Source organism: Polistes dominula, unplaced genomic scaffold, assembly GCF_049000335.1.
Source record: "Polistes dominula isolate Pdom_NZ unplaced genomic scaffold, Pdom_raw_medaka contig_25, whole genome shotgun sequence".
Lineage (NCBI taxonomy): Eukaryota > Metazoa > Arthropoda > Insecta > Hymenoptera > Vespidae > Polistes > Polistes dominula.
In genome coordinates this window covers 555,804-575,820 of record NW_028301094.1, presented here as the reverse complement: position 1 = coordinate 575,820, position 20,017 = coordinate 555,804, and the positions used below count along the sequence as shown (strand labels likewise).

Here is a 20,017-nt window from a genome sequence, read left to right as displayed (position 1 = left end):
ATGTTTCATTCAGGAGATAGCTTTTTGTAGAATTTAAAAAATAAAGCTTTATACTCGTTGAAAAAAATGTTATTTTTTTTTATGCGATGTAAGGATTAATAATTCTTCGAGTCTCGTCAATTATTGCGGATTGCAGAATTTGTAAGTTGCATAAAAATACAAATACAAAAATCCCTGAATTTATTATTTGAACAGATTATTGTTTTTTACAGATTTGTATTAATAAATAAAATATTGCTGTAAAGCAACTACTCAGATTCTGCCCAATCGAAATATATCAATTTAGTCATTCAATCAAGTCAAATGTAATAATAATACTTACGTGGAACTACAGGTAAATAAATTTGATCGAAAAGTAAAGTAAAATGTATAAAGTTAGATGCTGAGTGGAACATGTCGATTGAATTCTAAGCTATTTCCTGAAAAGCATCAAGTAAAAACTAAAAAAGAAGGAATATGTTCATGAATGTCGATATTTTGTAAAAAAGAAATTATTCGAACGATAAAGAAATAATGGTTAATATTTACTTTTTATTATTTATCGAAAAGAAAATGTGGCACAAAACAAAATGACCTTTTATCAAAATTGAAAGCACTTCTAGATCGTTCAATCATTTCTTTTAGTTTTTGTTGCAAACGATTGCATTTTTGTCCTTTTTGTTTTTAAATAGAGAAACCGAATTCGATGGGATATTTTGATCCAACGCTACTTTTTACGGAAGGATCGATTTGCAATACGAAATGACACTTCGATCTTACAGATGGATCGATTTGATTCTACTTTTTGCTGTAGTTGATGATCTATGTCGCGTACAAATTCAACCGATCGCGTTATCTCGATTTCGATAAAAACAATTCGAAACGTTCGTTTTTATCTTTCGACATAGAGTGTTTTTTTCTCACTAGAAAAATACAATCGGAAATCGTTGGATTTTCCTGAACGGCTGGTTGGTTGGTAGGTTGGTTGGTTGGTTGGTTGGTTGGTTGGTTGGTTGACTTGTAAACTGTTGGCTCAAATGGATCGTACGATCGGATAAATTTAACTAAATGGTTTAAGGGTTAAAGTGTAAGATAGAATGAAAGGAAAGGATGATATTACCTTTTTGTTACGTAACGTAGGATTCCTCTTCTTTCGCGAGGAGGTTGAACGATTGTTCCTGGCCTCTTTCTGATACGTTTCCGAGCTGCTTGGAATATCCTCCAGTAAAGGTACAAAATCACCAGACATGGTAGATAAAACGTTGCGCATGTTGCAATAATCTGAAACAAATACAAAATACAAATACACTATATTTCATGAATATAATTTACGTACAAGTTAAAATAATTTTTTAAAACGTTATTTCATACTAGAAAAAAAATAAAGATATGTAAAAAATCCTATCGTGTTGACATACGATTTAAATTACATCGAATTACACAGATAAGGAGAACGATATATGTAGTTTATCGTTAGTGTAAATATTATAACTAAGTACCCTATGAAAAAGTAAGATTATTCCGTTTGAAAAGCACATTTTCTTTTTTCTACGTTTTTTAATACTTTATTTTGTTCTCTCTTTCTCTGTTTTTCTTGTTCAAACTAGGGGAAATATCTAGCTTTAAAGATCACAATCCGATTGTAATCTGATCGTTTAGTTCGACTCTCATTCACCGAAAAGAACTGCCCTACCGCAAAACGGTGTTAGACTCTGAGGATCGATCGATCGTTGTTCCTAACGATAAAAGATACCTGCCTTGACTACCTTTTTAGTTGGTGTTCTCCAGTGATGGAATAGAAAGAGAGAAAGAGCAAATGAAAAAAGACCGGGAGTGTTTTTCAAGGGTTCTTCTATCTCATCGTTGCATCCTCTCACGAGAAAGGATACTTACCACGCCCATTAAATTTCTCTATTTCTGTTCGCACTCTGTCCTTCCTACTTATACACTTTTTAAGTTAATGACCATTTCCTTACGACGGAAATAGTTTTTTTTTTTTTTTTTTTTTTTTTTCATTACGTTTGTTATCAATTTATTTTTAACCTTTAACTTGAATAATTTTTCATACATCGACATAACGTTTAGCTTTCTATAGGATGAAATTATTTATAGGCAGATGAACCGTATGTATGTTTAACTTTCATAGACCATTAATTATTAGAAAAGAAATAAGGAAAAAGAAGGAGAAGAAAAAGAAAAAGAAAAGGTCAAGAAAACACAGGCTTTTGGTTTGAAAAATACACAATTTATGTGGTCAGTACGTGCAACGGACAAGAAAAATTCGATATGGGATGCGTTCTTTATTTTTCTTCTTTTCTTTTTTTTTCTTTTTCTTTTTCTTTTTTCCTTCCTCACCATCTCCTCTTTATTTCTTATTATTTTTTTTTTTTTCATCGTTTAGCAGCAAGCTTTTCATTCATTTCGGAATATTAACTGCAGTTAGCGAAAGAGTTTTTTACAACCAGGAAAAAGATGGGATGGAATGGGGTAGATAATGGTAAAAAATAACAAAACAAAAAAAATAGTATTACGATGTTGCAACGATCAACTGTGTTCATGAGAAAAGAGAAATAAGCTACTTATGTTTTCTTTCATTTTCTCTTTTTCTTTTCCTTCTTTATTCTACATTCTTTTATTTTGTTTTGATGTTTTTGTTAAGTAGGAAAAAAAATTTGCATAAGTTCTTCGTCTATGGTGGTAGTATCTAAGCGTCTATAATTCGCGAAATGTTTTGAAAAATTGCTGACTTGTGGTTAGTGAAAGAAAGAAAAAAGAAGAGAGAGAGAGAGAGAGAGAGAGAGAGAGAGAGAGTGTGCAGTAACATTATCGATATTCTTGTAGCTACATGCCTGCAGAAAATAGAGGTACCAAATAGGGGATGAAAAATAATAATAAGAAGAGAAAAAAAAAACTGGAAAAATGTGTGGAAGTATGAAAACGTGGCAAGTTCGTATGAATACAGATTTGGTTATTTAAGGGTAAATTATTATTTATAAAACTTACAAATATAATAATTTATGTACACTATAATGTGCAATGTATTTAACCAGGGTGAATACATTTAGTAAATATAATAATAAATTAATTAAAAAAAGAAAACAGAAATACATTGACAGTAGGATACGCTGAGTGTTTGGTACTTTTCATTGATTCTTCTACATTTTTTTATCTCACTGTTGGTAACCCATACATACATACATACATGTAGGAAATAGGAAAAGCTTGTTGAGAAAAGTAGAGCAGCAGTCTGGATAATATCGATGCGCGAATGTCGAGAAAATAATACCGTTTTCGGACTTGTCGGAAAACGAAAACGCTTCGAGAAATCCGTTCTATCGGTTTTCATCGGTATCGAGTGACAGGTATATAGGTATCTTGGTTTAACAAAGGGGTGCAGGAAAGATGTGCCTTTAATTAAATCATTTATATGTAAATTTCAACTATCTTGACGACAAAGACGACGACGACTACGACGACGACGACGACGACGACGACGATGATAAACCCAACTTCAATCGCGTTTTAAGAAACATTTTTCTATTGCAAAGAAAAATATTACAAAAAAAAAGTTATCATTATCCTTTTTTTTTCTTTCCTTGTTTATTTATAAAATTATAATATTTAATTTTTCATTTTATTTTATGAACCACCAATTATTATTTGTGTTAATAAAATACGTTCTATCATTGTAAATATCTGTCAAACAAATTTGGATTACATTATTTTTATTACAGTTCGTTAAATCGACTTTTGAGGACTTGGACATTTTATTGATCGTTTTAAAAAATTTGGTGGTTAATAAAATTGGATTCTGATAAAAACGTCGTGAAGCTGAAAAATTGGATATCTTTTTCTTTTTTTTTTTTTCATTTCTTAAATCAAATGATCTGGGGTTGATATCGTCAGAAGATAGATGGATTAGTAACTGAGTTTGTCATAATACGAACTATAGAATATTAGTGGAAACTGATTTGATTATTTCTCGAACTGTATATCTCTCTCCCTCTCTCTCTCTCTCTCTCTTTATTTTTCTCTTTTCGTCTGTCACTTGGATACTCCTTGATCCTCTTCACAGTAACCGCTTAACCGAGAGCAGAGTTAAATTGGATTTTTGTTTGATGTATTCGAAATCGAGTTTAGTAGCACGTAGAACGTTCACGAGAATGGGACCCGTCTCCTACTTCTCTTCGAAACTTTTGATAAAAGTAAAAGAGAGTGAGAGAGATAGAGAGAGAGGATGATAAAGCATAATATTGCTACATATGTATACATAAACGTTCGATAATGTTTGAAATTTGTATACCATCAATTTTCATTTTATTAAAATCTTCAAGCGTATACAATTAATTACAACAGGTGTATTCGTATCTGTATTAGTTTAATAATTCATTTCTAAAATATATTTTTACTCATAGAAATTTACAAATATTTTATAACAAAAATTAATAGTAGTTGTAAGAATATAATTCTTATCTTTTCTCTCTTTTTTTTTTTTTTAATTCATAGTTACATACTTTTCTTCCTTCATTTCCTTCCTTTGTCAAGTAACGCGTGTGGCATGTAATTGCATTCTAGATAGGTGCCCCTTACTATTTACCAACACAGTGACACTAGTCCCATAGCATTCCTGTTTACATCTCAAATGTTCTATCTAACACGCGTGAACTAACAAACATTGTTCTCTCTCTATTTCTCTCTCTCTCTCTCTCTCTCTCTCTCTCTCTCTCTCTCTATCGTAAATTGTAAACGTAATCAATGTACGTAATTCGAAGATTTAGGACTAAGGTATTTAGTATATTTTTTGAAGAAAGGATATTTTATTTTATTTTATTTATAATATTAAAACGTTTATATGATTATCAAGAAAAATCGGCTAACTTGACATAAATATTTCAATTTTTAGCAATGCAAAATACGTGAAGGAATATTCAATCGTGTCATGCTGTTGGAAAAATAATATCTCATACGTTCCTGCGTCAATTCCCAATGGAGAACAAAAAAAAAAGAAATAAAAAATAGACTGAAAGAGAGAGAGAGAGAGAGAGAGAGAGAGGAGGGAGAGGAGGGGGTTAAAAATCGTTTAACCCAATTTGACGATATTTCATTGGTGATAGCAGACGATTCGATCGGTGATATCACACAAATCATTCAAACTTTACGGTACATCGCGCTTTTTCCACCAGGGAAAAGACGCGGCCCCGCGTTAACAGACACACCGCGACTTTATATCAATATTCATTATATTTCCCCAAAAAGCAATGAATATTTACGGTATGCTAAAGCGTTAATAATAAAATTTCACGTAACGAGTTAGGTGTATCGCTAACGAAAGTCTTCAATCCTCTCATCTCTCCTCTTTCTCCTCCTCTTTTTTTCTCATATCCTTCCATCAACATATTTTCTATTTCATTTTTATCCTTATATTAAATACAAAAAAATTCAATAAATAAATAAATATATTTAAGAATTTAATATACATAAATATATTTTTCTTTTTATCATAGTGTTGAACAATTTTAAGGAATCACGTTATTTAAACTTTAACCTTACCGTGAAAAACTGACAACGAATATCGTTTTTTTTCCTCCCTCACGTTCCTGTCAAAGTGAATACGCGAAACGTTAAAAAAAGAAATAAAGAAAAGAGGGGAAAAAAGAGGAGAAAGGAAGGAAGGAAGGAAGGAAGGAGAGGGTGAAGAAAAGTTATAGATTCGTGATAGAAGAGAACCTGGTTAACAAGCTCGATATCCTTTCAATTAGAGCAAGGGATAAGCTTTATAGAGGCTGTAAACGAGTGAGAGGAAGCAAACCTACGTAACACTTCATAAGCTTATTAAAGGATAGATTTTAATGCAAAGAACTTTATCTCTTACTTCGTTAAACTTATAGAGCCAACCAAAAAAGAGAGAGAGAGAGAGAGAGAGAAAGATATAAAGTACTTACACAATAACTAATCCGGATATTTCACTCTCATTCTATATGTTCTTTATTATCTCTTATCTTTATCTTTATCTCAATCTTTCTCTCTGAGGGGATTTTTCTTTTTCTTTTTTTTTCTTCATTTTTTTTTCTTTTTCTTTTTTGGTTTTCTTCCAGTTCATATACTCAACAACTGTGGGGTAGAAAATTCCTGTTAAAGTCTTGGATTTCTACTTAAGGGACACCCCCAACTTTGTGGACGAGAGGATAGATTCTAATAGCTAACTCGCATGAATAATTCAGCTTTAAGGATTGCTTGAAACTTTAAAGCTCTGCTTCTCCTTGAATACACAGTACTATCGAAATATATATATAGACAAATGTATACGTGTGTTTGTGTGTATTCTTCAATCGGATTAAGTATCTATGGTACAGTGACTATACTTCCATTGCAATTCAGTGATCTACACGTATATTGTAATAGAGTTAAGTATTCCTATGAGGTTAGAATGTTTTGTATTTTCATACTTTAGCTGTACGAATACTTGAATCCTTTAATGTTCATATCCATCAGTTTTCGATATTAAATACGTTATAGGATAATAAATCAAATTTGTAAACGTTTAAATAATTTTTTCATTATCTTTATTTTGAATGTTATTGTTTACGATTTTTAATTCTATCGTTGCATCGAGAAATAGAAAAAGAGAAGAAAGAGAGATAGAGAAACATCAAGAGATAGGAGTTCCAGTGGTTCGTGAAAGTTATGGGCGCTAACGAATGCCGTTTGTCTGCTCTACTACCAGATATGGAGAGCTTCTATCCACTTTACCAACCTGTCCAACCCTCCTTTACCTCTCCCCTTCTTTCGTCCCTTTCTTCGCGTCCCTCGACACCCTAGTAAACTGTCCAATCCTTTGCTTATTCAACGCAAACCATTCGTCGATCCCGAGTAGCTGGGAGTTTTCAAACGGGCTCAACTTCGTTTCGTAGTATACCTCTCCTCTAAAATATAAAGTCTGGTTGTATATATCAGTATTCCTGTTTATTTTCATTACAGAGTTAAACTTCTTCTATGTTTACAGTGCGTAACGAAATATTCAAGTAAATACCGTTAGATGTATAACTTTTTTCCCCTGTTTTTTCTTTTTTATTTTCTTTTTCTATTTTCTTCATTGCGAAACTTTAAGGTCACACATTGCTGTATGAAAATTTTAAGTTCGACTTTTGTTAATGGCCAACGTGTTCAAATATTTCGAGCTGAGCAAGATCAATCCGAAAAAGTAGGACGCGCAAAAAGTTGATCTCTTTTCGTTTGGATGAGGGTGGAGGAGGAGGAGGAGGAGGAGAGGATTCTTAATCCTCCATAATAAAGGGGACAAATCCCAATGCATAATAATCGCAAGAGATATTGCGTGATAGATGAATTGAACTTTTCCATTTCGTGAAACGTATCCAATTTTTTTTATCCCCTGCATTGTCGTTTCATATTTTCGATGAAGTACCAAATAAAAAAAAAATAAAAAAACATAAAAAACAAAACTGTGTTATAAATTTGTTGTCGCGTGCATATGCACTTTAATATTTTGTTCGATCATTGAACAATTTTAATTGAAATATTTTCAAGCACAAATTATTGTGTTAAACTAAATTAGAAAAAAAAGACCACGTATATTGTTCGTTGCATAATTTACAGTTAAAAAAAAATATGAAGTCGTATTAAATTTATTTTGATGAAACATTTTAAGTTCGAATAATAATAATATATAATAATAATAATAATAATAATAATAATAATATTAGATTATAGAATAGTCGAAGTAATTAATTTTAATGCAGAAATTCTCAAGACGAATATCCTATGTTTCGAAGTTTGTAATGTGACCCAGATATTTTCGTGACACCCGGTATATGTATATCCTTTAGAAATATACCGTCGAGAATTTCGTTGAGATATAATTCTCATTATCGAATTTTGCGGATAATTCATATAAGCTGTCTCTCTTTCTCACCCTCCCACATCCCCTTTTTTTTCCTCTTTCACTTATACAAACGTAAAAATTGGAGTTAGGTCGAGAACTAACACCTACGTGATGTTCATTCTTTTTCCCTCTTCTTCTTCTCATTAAGTTTCGAATCGTGCCATTTCTCGGAACTTTTTCCCTTAATCGATGAACGAACGAGCTAGACACAACGATTTATCGGTTATAATCCTATTGGAAAAATTTATCGAGTTTATTAAAAAAATGTATGTCTTTTGGATGATGTTTCTAAAATAATTTCAATTTAACATTAAATCGAAATTAATGGACAGTATAAATTGTTTATATAGTCTTTTAATGACTTACTAATAATATTATGAGTAATACAAGACTCACCTGATACGTTGGATCTTGCGATACGATACATTCACCATCGTTTATGCGTTTTAAATAATCTGGATCTTTTAAACCAAATTGTGGTGCCAATGAAATTCCCAATGATACAACCCAAACCAACACGATCAGGATAGCAATCTTCGTTGGATTTCTTGCCTAAAAACAATGAATAAAAAAGTTTGATATCAAATATTGTTTAACTTTTCGTTGTTTCATGTTAGTACATTGAATTGAAAAGTTTGAAAAATTCATGGAAGATTAGATAGAGACTTTAAACTTTGAACTTGTAATAAAATGGCAACAAACCGTAGAGCATTTACTGGATAATCGAATATATTAGCTGAAGGTTCGTTCGTTCGATCTAACGCATAGGAACCCTCCGATGAGTTTAACATCAGCTCCAAAGCCTATCTGGCTATGGATCGGATCTACTCCCATTATAATTACAACGATGCGAAACACAATAACGCCTGAAGCTCACGAATATTTCCTAGGTATAGATAGATGACGTACCTAATTCAAGCTTCAAACTTATGCGAAAGTCTATTATCGATTTTCATCATACATATATAATAGAGCTAATAATTATAACAATCGTTCTAATTATCAACCTACCGAATAATACAAATATTTATAATTATTCTATCATTTTTAATCAACTAATTGTGCTACACGGGACACTTTAAAAATAACTCTGAGAATTTTGAAGTAACATAAAGAGAAAAAAAAGGAGGAGGTATCATAAAATTGAGTTAAGTTCAAATGACGATATAGGAAAAGACAAGGAATAGAATGAGAGAAATATAAACGTGTTTAATTAGGAAAAAAGGGAAGGATTGTCGTTGGGTATTAAACATTTCCCACGTGGATGAACTATTTTACAATGGAAGATGCCATTTAATTCGTCCCTTTCTACGTCTCCGCTAATATATTTTCCTTCCGATCAAAGCGATAATTCCACGGGCTCACGAAGAGAAGCAATTAGGGGCGAGTAATTGCGGTCTAGCTAGCGATTCTGGTACACATTCTCTCTCTCTCACTTTTTTTTTTCTCTTCCCATCCCTCGTATTTTTTTTTCCTCTTCCTTTACATATGTATATCACACCTACACATTCACATATTTCAATATTATAGCTAGTCTCCAAGGGTCTCTCCAACAATTCAATGGAAGAAGGATGCACATTCTGTGCAATCTCGAATACTTGCAGGCACGCACCAGCTGTGATCGTAATTCCGATATATACTACCTTCACCTTTATTGCACTTTCATTTATTCCGACTAATCGTTCCAGACTTTTTTTACATTCGTTTTATTACGTTCCTCCTTTTACACGTGAGAAAATTGTTCAGACATATTTTTTTTTTATTTTTCTTTTTTTTCTTTTTTAAATTATTTCAAAAAAATATTCATTTGAAATATTTATTCATTTTTTTTTAACATATGTCTCACTAATATACGTGCCACGTACTAACGATTTCATTGACATTTTACTTTTTTATTATACAATTTAAATTCTCATTGTATTCATCGATCATTTTTCAATTTTGGTCTTTACTATTTTATAACATTTATTAAATTGTTTTTATTTTGTAAAAGAATGACAATAACATAAGTGTATCCTAACAGATATATAAGTCGATATGTGTGTGTCAGATATTTTAAAGAAACTACGATAGAAATGAAAAAAGATAAAATAGGTAGAGAGGTGCAGCTTGTGAAACGATCGATCGATCGAAGGTGCTAAATCATCAATTGCTTTGAAAAAGAGAGAAAGATAAAGAAAAAGAAGAAACTTTCTTATCTTCTGTGAAAGTATGTATTTACTACGTAAGCGCTTCTTTTTACAGACATATATATTTATATATATATATAAATACACACACATGTAAAAGACTAAATTTTCTACGAATGTAATTTTCTCATAATACGAACTCGCCCGTAGAAAGTGGTGGCTTTTCTCGTACGTATTCGTTTCTTCTTCGTAGACTACTCTTTTGAGAAAGAAACTTTTAGAAAGAAAGAAAGAAAGAAAGAAAAAGATAGATAGATAAAATAGCTCCTAACAACGTGAAAGAGAGCGAGAAAGAGAGAGAGAGAGAGAGAGAGAGAATCCTTGTACGTATCACGTAGACCGAAAAGTTTGGAATTCTGTGCACAACTACAATAAGGTAATCCAAAACGAGAGTCTCTCTCTCTCTCTCTTTCTCTACCTTTCCAGTTTTCTAACATAAAGGTAATGCAAACCTTTAGAAACCTATTTGGTAAGGATTGTTTCTCTCTCCTTATCTCTCTCTCTCTCTCTTTATTTTACATTAAATTTATGCTTTTAATTTTCATATTTGTATTTGATTTATCTTTGATTTATATTCAAATGTATTAGAGTTGGGTCAGGGTTTCTGAGAGAAATTGGTTTTATTTTTTCATGAACATGTATTTTCCTTGATAAGATATCTAACATAAAATGAAGATAAATATTAATCTTCTCTCTTTCTTTCATTTCTTCGGGAATAAGTTCAATAGTAGAGATTTTAATTGGAAAATTATCCAGAATTACTAAAATGCATCACGCGAATCAACGAAAAGTACCGACCGACCTACCTAGCTACGGTAATAAATTAATCTTTTACCGAGTTATAACGAGAATAATCGGTGGAAAAGTGCAACTTAGGCGTTCGAGTTCTTAACGAACGATGAAACTTTTCATTTGTCTGGTTTCTATCTGAAGCAAAAATGTTCATTTTGTTGAAATTAATTACCTTAGTTTATGTCATACAAACTATCATTTACAGAAACGAACAACATTAATTTATCAAATAAAAAAACGAAAAAAAAAAAAGAAAAAACAGATTAGGTTATTAATAAGAGAAAATAAAATTCAATTAATTGACTTTTCTTTAGAATCCTTTCTATTTTATTTTATTTTATTTTATTTTTATTATTTGTTTTATTAGCCAATTTAAACTGGTTCTAAATTGCACTGTAGATGTATGTCGCTCTCTATCTAATTGTACCGATTCCGGTCTGACGGCCGCGTTAAGGAGGAAAGCTTTTAAAACCTTCGATCGTTCGTTCCTACTACGTTCGTGTTATGGACCCACTTCTAGAAGCTCTCTCAAGGTTCATCCGATTAGTTGAAGGGAATGGCACGAAGCGTAGGCGTTGGGATGGGTACAAAAAAAACAAACCCCAAAAGGCAGAATGAATGAATGAATGAATGAACGAACGAACGAACTAACTAAAAAAAAAAAAAATCAACCAAAAAAACAAGAGAGAAAATAATGAATAGAAAAGAAGAAATGTTGGCGTGAAACGAAACCTTTCCTAATTGGATCGATTCTCTTCATCTATTTCTATTATTGGCTCTTCTAATCAAATGCATTAATGCGCACATTCATATGAGCTTGCTTTTATGTAAACACATTATTCGATCGATATAAAAAAAAAATAGAATTGGGATATAAAAAAGTGAAATTTTTATATTTGGACCTGTTCTAATCTAACAAAATGGATTATTAATAAACTAATACATAAGTGTTACAATTTGTCTAACTATGTATATGGAATAACTAATAGAAATGTATGCATGCATATGTGAATATGTATTTAAGAGAAAGATAGCTTTGAGAGTGAATTTAACGGTGTCATTGTACTATTCCTTTTCCGAAAACTTCCGTAACACTCTCGCTAAACCACACAAGCGTATCAATTAACCTGTATATAATTGAGATCGGTGACAGCCCAATATCTGTCGACCGCGATAGCCACCAGATGCAATATCGATGCCGTACAGCAAAGTACGTCGCTGCTGGTCCATATGTCGCAGAGTCCCGGCCCAAGAGACCATCTCGAGTTTATCTGTAATAAACATAATTATCTATCATTAACCCCGTAGCTTCCATATTTCCCTTATTACTGGAATGTTATCAGATACGCCTATCATTCACGTAACTAACCTTACACGAACACACATCTATCTATGTACATTACCAATCTAAAGTATTGAAATCAGAGAAATAGAATATCCCTTTAAGAATGTTTTCAAATATTTGTTCATGTTTATTGTCAAAGTTACCGCAAAATGTACAAGTAAGAAAGTTTAATCTGATTATTGTGTTAAATCTGTGTGCATAAACTATGCAAGAATATTAGGGATATAAGAAAAAGGTATAATCAGCTATTGTACTGAAACTTTTAGTCGATAGTGTATACATATATGCATGTATATATACATGTATCATCGGTCTAATGTATTAGGTCTCTTCTCGATGAACGATCTTACTATTATGTATAGTATATATGTATTATGTATACATATAAGTGGATAGAAATGGAGGAAACAGATCGATAAGTGTTATCGACATTCTATCACGAATATGTCTTCGTTATCTATTAAGCAATCTAATATATGTATCTCTGTATTGTATAGTGGTCATTTGCGAAACGAAATTATACATCTAAACTACTGACTATTTCTTATTCCTCATACATTTCAAATAATAATTATCTTTACGGCTACTTTTCTTTATTGTCTATTTTTTTACACACTCTAAGTAAACTGTCATCTTTATTTTATGGCCAGCAAGGCAACACCAGGCACTTTAATTAACGGAACTTTTCTGTTTGGGGAGAAAACTTATGTGTTTGGATGGAATGTGGATGTTTTCATGTGTGGTGTGTATGTGTGTACATATGGTTGACCGCATATACTTGTCGTCGTAGAGAAGAAAAATGAAAGGCTAGTATATAACTTGTACTTTTATTTATATGTGTAAGTATGCGAATACATGTGTGTGTGTGTGTGTGTGTGTGTGTGTGTTTAATATATATTTCTAACTCATTCGTCGAATAAAGCGACTGTTCTCATTCGAACAAAAGTTATATTTACTTAGATAAGGTAGTAAACACGTGGTTTCGTTTTACCTCGGTAAAAAGAAAAAGAACTATCCTCTGTCTCTGACGTACTGAAATTAATCTCAAGTTTTGATTAATATACTTAGGTATATAATCGTACATATATATATATAGTTACGTACATATATGTATTATACATAGGTGAAAATGGTTGGTTGGTAGAAATATTTATTTCGTTGAAAAAAAAAAAAAGGGAGAAAAGATTTATTTGATACATGGATAAAATTTTACTTTTTAATGAGATAATCTAATTTAAAAATTATCTGTTTATATAAAATGCAATGTGCATATATACTGTTGACAATATATATATATATAAAAATTTGTTAATGTGCATTATTTTCTTAACAAATATTTCGATATTTGTGCGTATAATGTTTTTATGAATGATGAAAGAAGAATTCTTTCGTATTGTATAAGAAATGACTGGTATTAAAAATAGAGTTCACTGTAAAAATGGAAAATATAAGAGAGAGAATGAGGAAACGAATGAAATGTATGTATTTTGTAAAATATGACTGGTCTAGAGTAGCGGTATGCGAAAGAGTATAAATATTTTCAGAAAAGCATGAAACTCGAAATATAAGTGACGTGGATAGAACGAGCTGGAAAAATTTCGAGTGTCTGAAAATTTTTACAATTTACAAGAGAGAGAGAGAGAGAGAGAGAGTGAGGGAAGGAGGGAGGGAGGGAGAGAGAGAAAATATTTTCTTTATCTAGCAAAATATTCGATGAAATATACATAAACGGACTACAATATTTATCTTTCAAATATTTTTCTAATAATATACAAACGATTACAAAAAAAAATATGAAAATAGAAAAAAAGAAGGAAAAGAAAAAAACACAAATAATCAAAATGATATTATTGATTATTGTGGATTATTTAGAATATGGAAAATATTTCGAAAGTGATTAGCTTTCCACAGCAATTATGGGATTATTGTTCAAAGCTTTGGTATTGTTAGAGAGAGTGGTCATCGTACGACAAATCATTTCTATTAATTAACAATATGTTAAAACGTGTGTCGTTTGAATTGAAATTGAACGAGTGTTCAACTAATATCTGTTATTTTAATTTAATGACTAATTATCTTTACGATTTATATATATATATATACACACATACACACACATGTATTTAGAACATAATTCTCATTATAAACTCTATCGATGAAATTTCACGATAAAATATTCATTTTCTCAATAGAATCGATATCAGATTATTGGTGAACTAAACTATGAAAGTACACTAGAATAGTAAAAGAGAGGTGGGGGGGGGGTCGAATAGATTGGCAAAGGCTGAGAGAGAATATTCACCCAAGTACTCTTCTCTTTTCAGCCGAAACTCTAGCGTTTACCTTCTTATACAGCTTCTTGTTTACTTTTCCCTTATCATTTCTGAACATATGTACATATGTACACTCGAATGTGTGTGTGTGTGTGTGTGTGACGGTAAAACAGTACTTATAGTATAGATATAGTGATACTAACATACTTCCTACTTATGTTTCTAAATTGTTTAATAGATATATCTAACTTTGATAATTAAAGAAGAGCTCGTAAAAAGTATGTAAATCAAGAAAAGGCAACCATACATGATATATGGATAGATCGATAAATATATGTTGGATAATTAAAAAAAAAAAAAAAAAAAATACAAATATTCTTAGCAAATAATAAATTATTCAAATAGTGCAAAAAGATTGATTAGACATTTCTGTTTTTGATGATAAAGAAAATATTTGAAAAAATTACAAATGTATAATTTAACGATAGAAAAAATTTTCAAAATTATTCAAATGGTGATACTTTATATTTTTCGTTGATTTATAAAGAGATAGGAAGAGAGAAAGAGGAGAGTGTGTGTAAGAGAGATAAAATGTTCAAACTGATACGAATGAAAACACGGGGAAACTGTCGGTTGTTTCGCAGTCAATACAATTTCTTCAGTATGTTTATGACCATACGACACGAAAAACGATTTTTTCATCGTTCGTAACGTTGTTCGTCCCTTCGGCCAGTCATTTAAGCTCGGGTCACCAAAAACATTCTCTTCGATGTCTGGCTCATCTATCGTGTAGATTTATGTGTTCAGTTTACCACGGCTGTTGTTTCCAGCATTGGTTTTATTATACCAACCTTTCCACTCTCCTACCACCCTTTTTACTCTCATATTCTCTCTATCCTTTTTTTTCCCCACCCCACCCCGTCACCACCCCTCCGTACCATTTTATATGCCGTACGACGATTTTTCTATTCGGGTCAACGAATGTATGTTTTCCGGAGCAACAAACGTACAGAAATCTAAGTAACAGAATCAACAAGGTAAAACCTCAAAGTATATAAAAAGACCAAATTTATATTTTAGTTTTCATCGTAACAAATTCAGTTAGATATTTTTAATATTTTTTTTTTTTATAACAAAATTTAAAATATTGAATATTATTTATAAATTAACTATTAATTTGCAATGTGTTATTGGAATTGATTTGACGAATGAAATAATCTATTTGTTAATTCAATGGGGGGAGGGAATATAAAAAAGCGTGGATTATAAAAAATGAATTAGTAAAAAGAGGAAATATTTATTAACAAATATTGAAACGGCAGATAATTAACAAGTTATAAATGGTATAGTTAGAAAGAGAGAAATAGAAATGAAATGTTCATGTAGATATAACAGAATGTAATTCTGCGAATTGTGAAGCAAAATACAACGAGTACATAAATATAAGTACACATTATAGCACTCCAATGTTAACAATGGAAAACGTAATTAATTAAGTAGAAATAACGGACAATATGGATGACAAATAAATGTACGAAAACAATCGGTTGATAGGGGTAGTATATAATAATAATAAATAAAAATGAAAGTAACGCAAAAGAGGAATTAGAAAATTAAAGAGCAAGGGAGTTAGAAAATCTCTTTGATGGATTTGATTTATTCCCTTTTTTTTTCTTGTTAAATATAAAGAGAAATAAAATACGAATGAGAAAAACAAAGAAATAGAAAAATAGTAAAAAGAGACGTAAAAAATACATTCTGCATACGTGACCCAAATTCCAAATGATTTTACATGATAAAAGAACTTCTTCAATATTTTGTTGTTGTTGTTCTTGTTGTTTTTATATATTTCCCATTGTTTTTCTTTTTTTATTATTATTATTATTATTTTAAACGAACATCAGTTAGCAGAGATTTCACGTTGAAAAAAAAAATAAAAGACAATGAATAGTTTCACCATCGAAGCGGATAGATAAACCTTTAACAACTAAAAGGAAGAAGAGAAAAATTGATGATAATGGGATACTAGGGCAAACCGATGGTCGAACGTAAAAGAAAATATCTTTTGTCGAATAAAAAGTTAACGCAATACGATAAATAAATATTGAGTATAGTTTGTAATATAATTTTTTACCTTTAGTGACGTGTACGATTATAAATGATGCGTGTACTTTGGACACATTTTTTCTTTTACGCAAAAAAAAAAAAAATGAAAAAACATAAATCAAAAATATGCTGAAGAAATTGTCCTCTCGAAATATTAGTAATAAAAGTGTGGTATAGAAAATTGACCAAATGGTAACACCTTGTCGATCTTGTCGTAAGTATATATCTCGAAAAATAAATCAACACGAGGTTTGGTTGGTGTCTGCTTGCCTGCCTGCCTGCCTGCCTGCCTGCACGTGCAATAAAAACGACAGGTGTGGATGGAGACAAATTATGTCTTGAAGAAACGTGGTAGGAAAACGAAGAAGAATAAAAGAAGGGAAAGGGAAATGGGAAATGGGAAAGGGAAGAAGTAGAAGAGGGCTTGGCAGGTACTGTTGAACGTTGTTAGGTATACACAAATCGTCTTAGAGAGGGTTCGCCGGCCCCAATTAAGGCAGTTAACAGATTAACTGACTCGCTTGAAGTCGACTCGCGTGTCCGCCATTAGCGTGATTGAATTACTTCACTGAAGCTTCTTCCTCTCCCTTCTTAAACTCTACTACCAACTACCATTTCTATTTATCTCTCTATCTTTATCACAAACCTTTCTCTTTCTATTTCGAGTTTTCTTTGTAACATTTGTGGTGTCGGTTGTGTAGCATTCGTGCAAACGGAAGTAACATTCTGTGAAACTGAGTGTATGTGTGTGTGTGTGTGTGTGTGGGAGAGAGAGAGAGAATGTAAAAGGTTTTTTGTACAAATGGATTACGAGAAGTATCTTGACACGAGTTGGATCGTTAAATTTCGAGGATTCTCTTTACCCGTAAGATTGGAAAAACTTATTTAACGCGAATAAATATTTGCGTGAGAAAGTAACTCTCTTCTTCTCCTCTCTCTCTCTCTCTTTTTACTTCTTTTAACAAGTACTTCATACAAGTTTATTTTACACGAGTAAAAGAGAATTTATATTTAACTTTCGTCACACTATGCCAAAGTACTGGGACACGTTAATTGGGGCTACTTATTTGAATTGTTAAATGTAAAAGAGAAAGAGAGAAAGTGTTAGATGTAATGATTTTGTTTTATTACATTTCTTGTGTTCTCGAAACTCGGAAATTTAACTTGTGTTTGAATTCAATTCATTTTCATATTTACATTTGAATTTTGTTTGACGATTATTCAGATTAAAAAAAAAGAAAAAAAAAACAAACAAATTGTTTCATTGTTAAATAATATCTGTTTTAATAATCAAGAAAGAAAAATAACAAAGTTCAACATTCGTAATTGTTAATTTTTCCAAGTTTTTCTTATAAAATTTTCTGTAAAAAAAAAAAAAAAAAAATATGATGATGGAAAGAAAGAGAGAGTGAAAAAGTTCAACTTGTGTCGTAATTTATTTAACAAAATTATTATATTCCAACAAGAACATGATAAATAAATAAAAGAAGAAGAAATACTAGCATAGGAAAGAACAAAGGAAAACAAAATAAAACTGAAAAAAAAAAACGTAAAAGAAGAAGAAGAAGAAGAAGAAGGAGAATAAAAGTCATAGTCGTTTCCTTTTACTTAAAGTTAAATTCACAAAGTTTTCATCATCTCATTTTCTTTTTCACCCTCAATGTTTAAGAAGAGTCGCATCGTCGTCGTCGTCGTCTTCATTCCTAAGAGAAATGATTTCTTACCACGAAATAAGAGTAACAACCTTTTGAAACTTTAAATAGCTACGTTTAAAAGACTTGTCTATCTGTCTGCCATCTCTAAACGTACGAACAACTAGTAGAGTGCTTTTGGAATTGTTTCACGAATCTTCAAAGTACAGTGTTAATATCAACATGATCTCACAAATAACACGAAACAAAAATTCAAATAGAAATTTCTAGTCAATGTTTTGACGTGTGTCAATATATCCAAAAAAATAATACGTGCATGAACATTTCGATTATCCTAATGCATGGAAAGAATGAATTTAATTGGAGATTGAAGTAGTCAGCTGTAAATAATCCAATTAGTTTAAACAGTCGTAGGATTAAGATGAAATCATTAAAGTAAGTATGGATTTGAAGCTTCCAAGCGTGCAAAGAGGCTCGACTTAGTATAATTCGTTAATTGTTCACATATATACATATATACATACACACATACGATTTTGTTAGTCATATTTTATATCTTTCGTTCTATTTATCTCTCATTTCACGTCGTCAGAAATGTTTGATATCTGTTTGCTCCAAGTGCATACTGCAACTTTATGCAAAACCATAATCCTTCAACTCCACAGAAACGTACATAAATATAATACGTACCTGTATATTATATACCTATTATATATATATATATATATATATATATATATATATATATGTGTATGCGTGTGTGAGAACGTGATCGATGTTAGGTATTTAACAAAACTTTACTACGACTTAAATACAAGACCATTAAAGAATAAATGTGCCATTTCGATCTGTGCAAATCACTAGAGAATTATTACGAGTAACATACTGCTAACTAAAGTACAGAACGTCGTCATTATTTATTATGGTATTTGGAACATCATTTATTTTCCCATGTATATTAAATGAATTTAGAAAATTGATACAATTAAAAATTAAAAAAAATAAAAAAGTAGACAATAAAATACAAAATACAAAATACAAAAAAAAAAGAGATAAAAGTTAAAAAAAGATACATTTCTTAAAGGTTTGAACCATAACTACCATCACACTTTCTCACAACTGCATTTCGGTTTACCATTTATAATCTACTGGATGTATAATATGAAGCTTAGAAAATTTATATTTCGTACTAAGGTATGGTAGATACTAGGAGAGAATCTCCTTATTTAGAAATGTTCTCACGTGCCCGTTCATTCTCATAACATATTCACATTTACGTACCACGTACTACTCATATATTTTTATGATTCATAATTTTTAATGCATTATTATATACGAGCATATTTATATAGTTATGTGTGTGTGTGTGTGTGTGCATGTGTGTATCTTATAAGACTATGAGATAGTTATACTTTTTTAAAATAATCATCGTTAAAGTTCGAAAGATGGGAATTTGTCAAAAGAAGAAAAAAAAAACAACTGTCTTCATCCATCTTTGTTTTAGATATATTTTTCTTTTTTATATTGTCGAATCAGCCTTACATTTAATACATAAAGGTAACCATATATATATATAGAAAAAGCTCCTTTTTTTTATGCTTTTTTTCTGAAGAAAAATATAGCACGACGTGGCATATATATCACGAAAAAGGGAGAGAAGAAAAACGAGATATACGGTCACAAAAAACAAAAGTCCCTACGTCTTTTCCCCGTTTGAAGAAAACAACTACTACTAAGAAGAGAGTTCTTCCCTAAAAATCAAGCTGGATGGAAATAAAATA

The 20,017-nt window shown here is 31.0% G+C and overlaps 1 protein-coding gene across 7 annotated transcripts in view; it reads right to left on the bottom strand.

The window, feature by feature from the left end:
* 5-HT1 (serotonin receptor) overlaps positions 1–20,017 on the bottom strand; it is a 92,556-nt gene that overhangs the window by 6,793 nt on the left and 65,746 nt on the right. For 6 of the 7 annotated variants that reach the window (XM_015332095.2, XM_089176481.1, XM_015332094.2 and 3 more), the window contains 3 exons: positions 11,988–12,131; positions 8,276–8,431; positions 1,100–1,260 (listed from right to left, as the gene is read on the bottom strand). In XM_015332095.2, coding sequence (XP_015187581.1) covers positions 1,100–1,260; positions 8,276–8,431; positions 11,988–12,131 — 461 coding nt within the window. The remainder of the gene's footprint in view (positions 1–1,099; positions 1,261–8,275; positions 8,432–11,987; positions 12,132–20,017) is intronic. The other variant, XM_089176483.1, reaches the window with a different exon arrangement.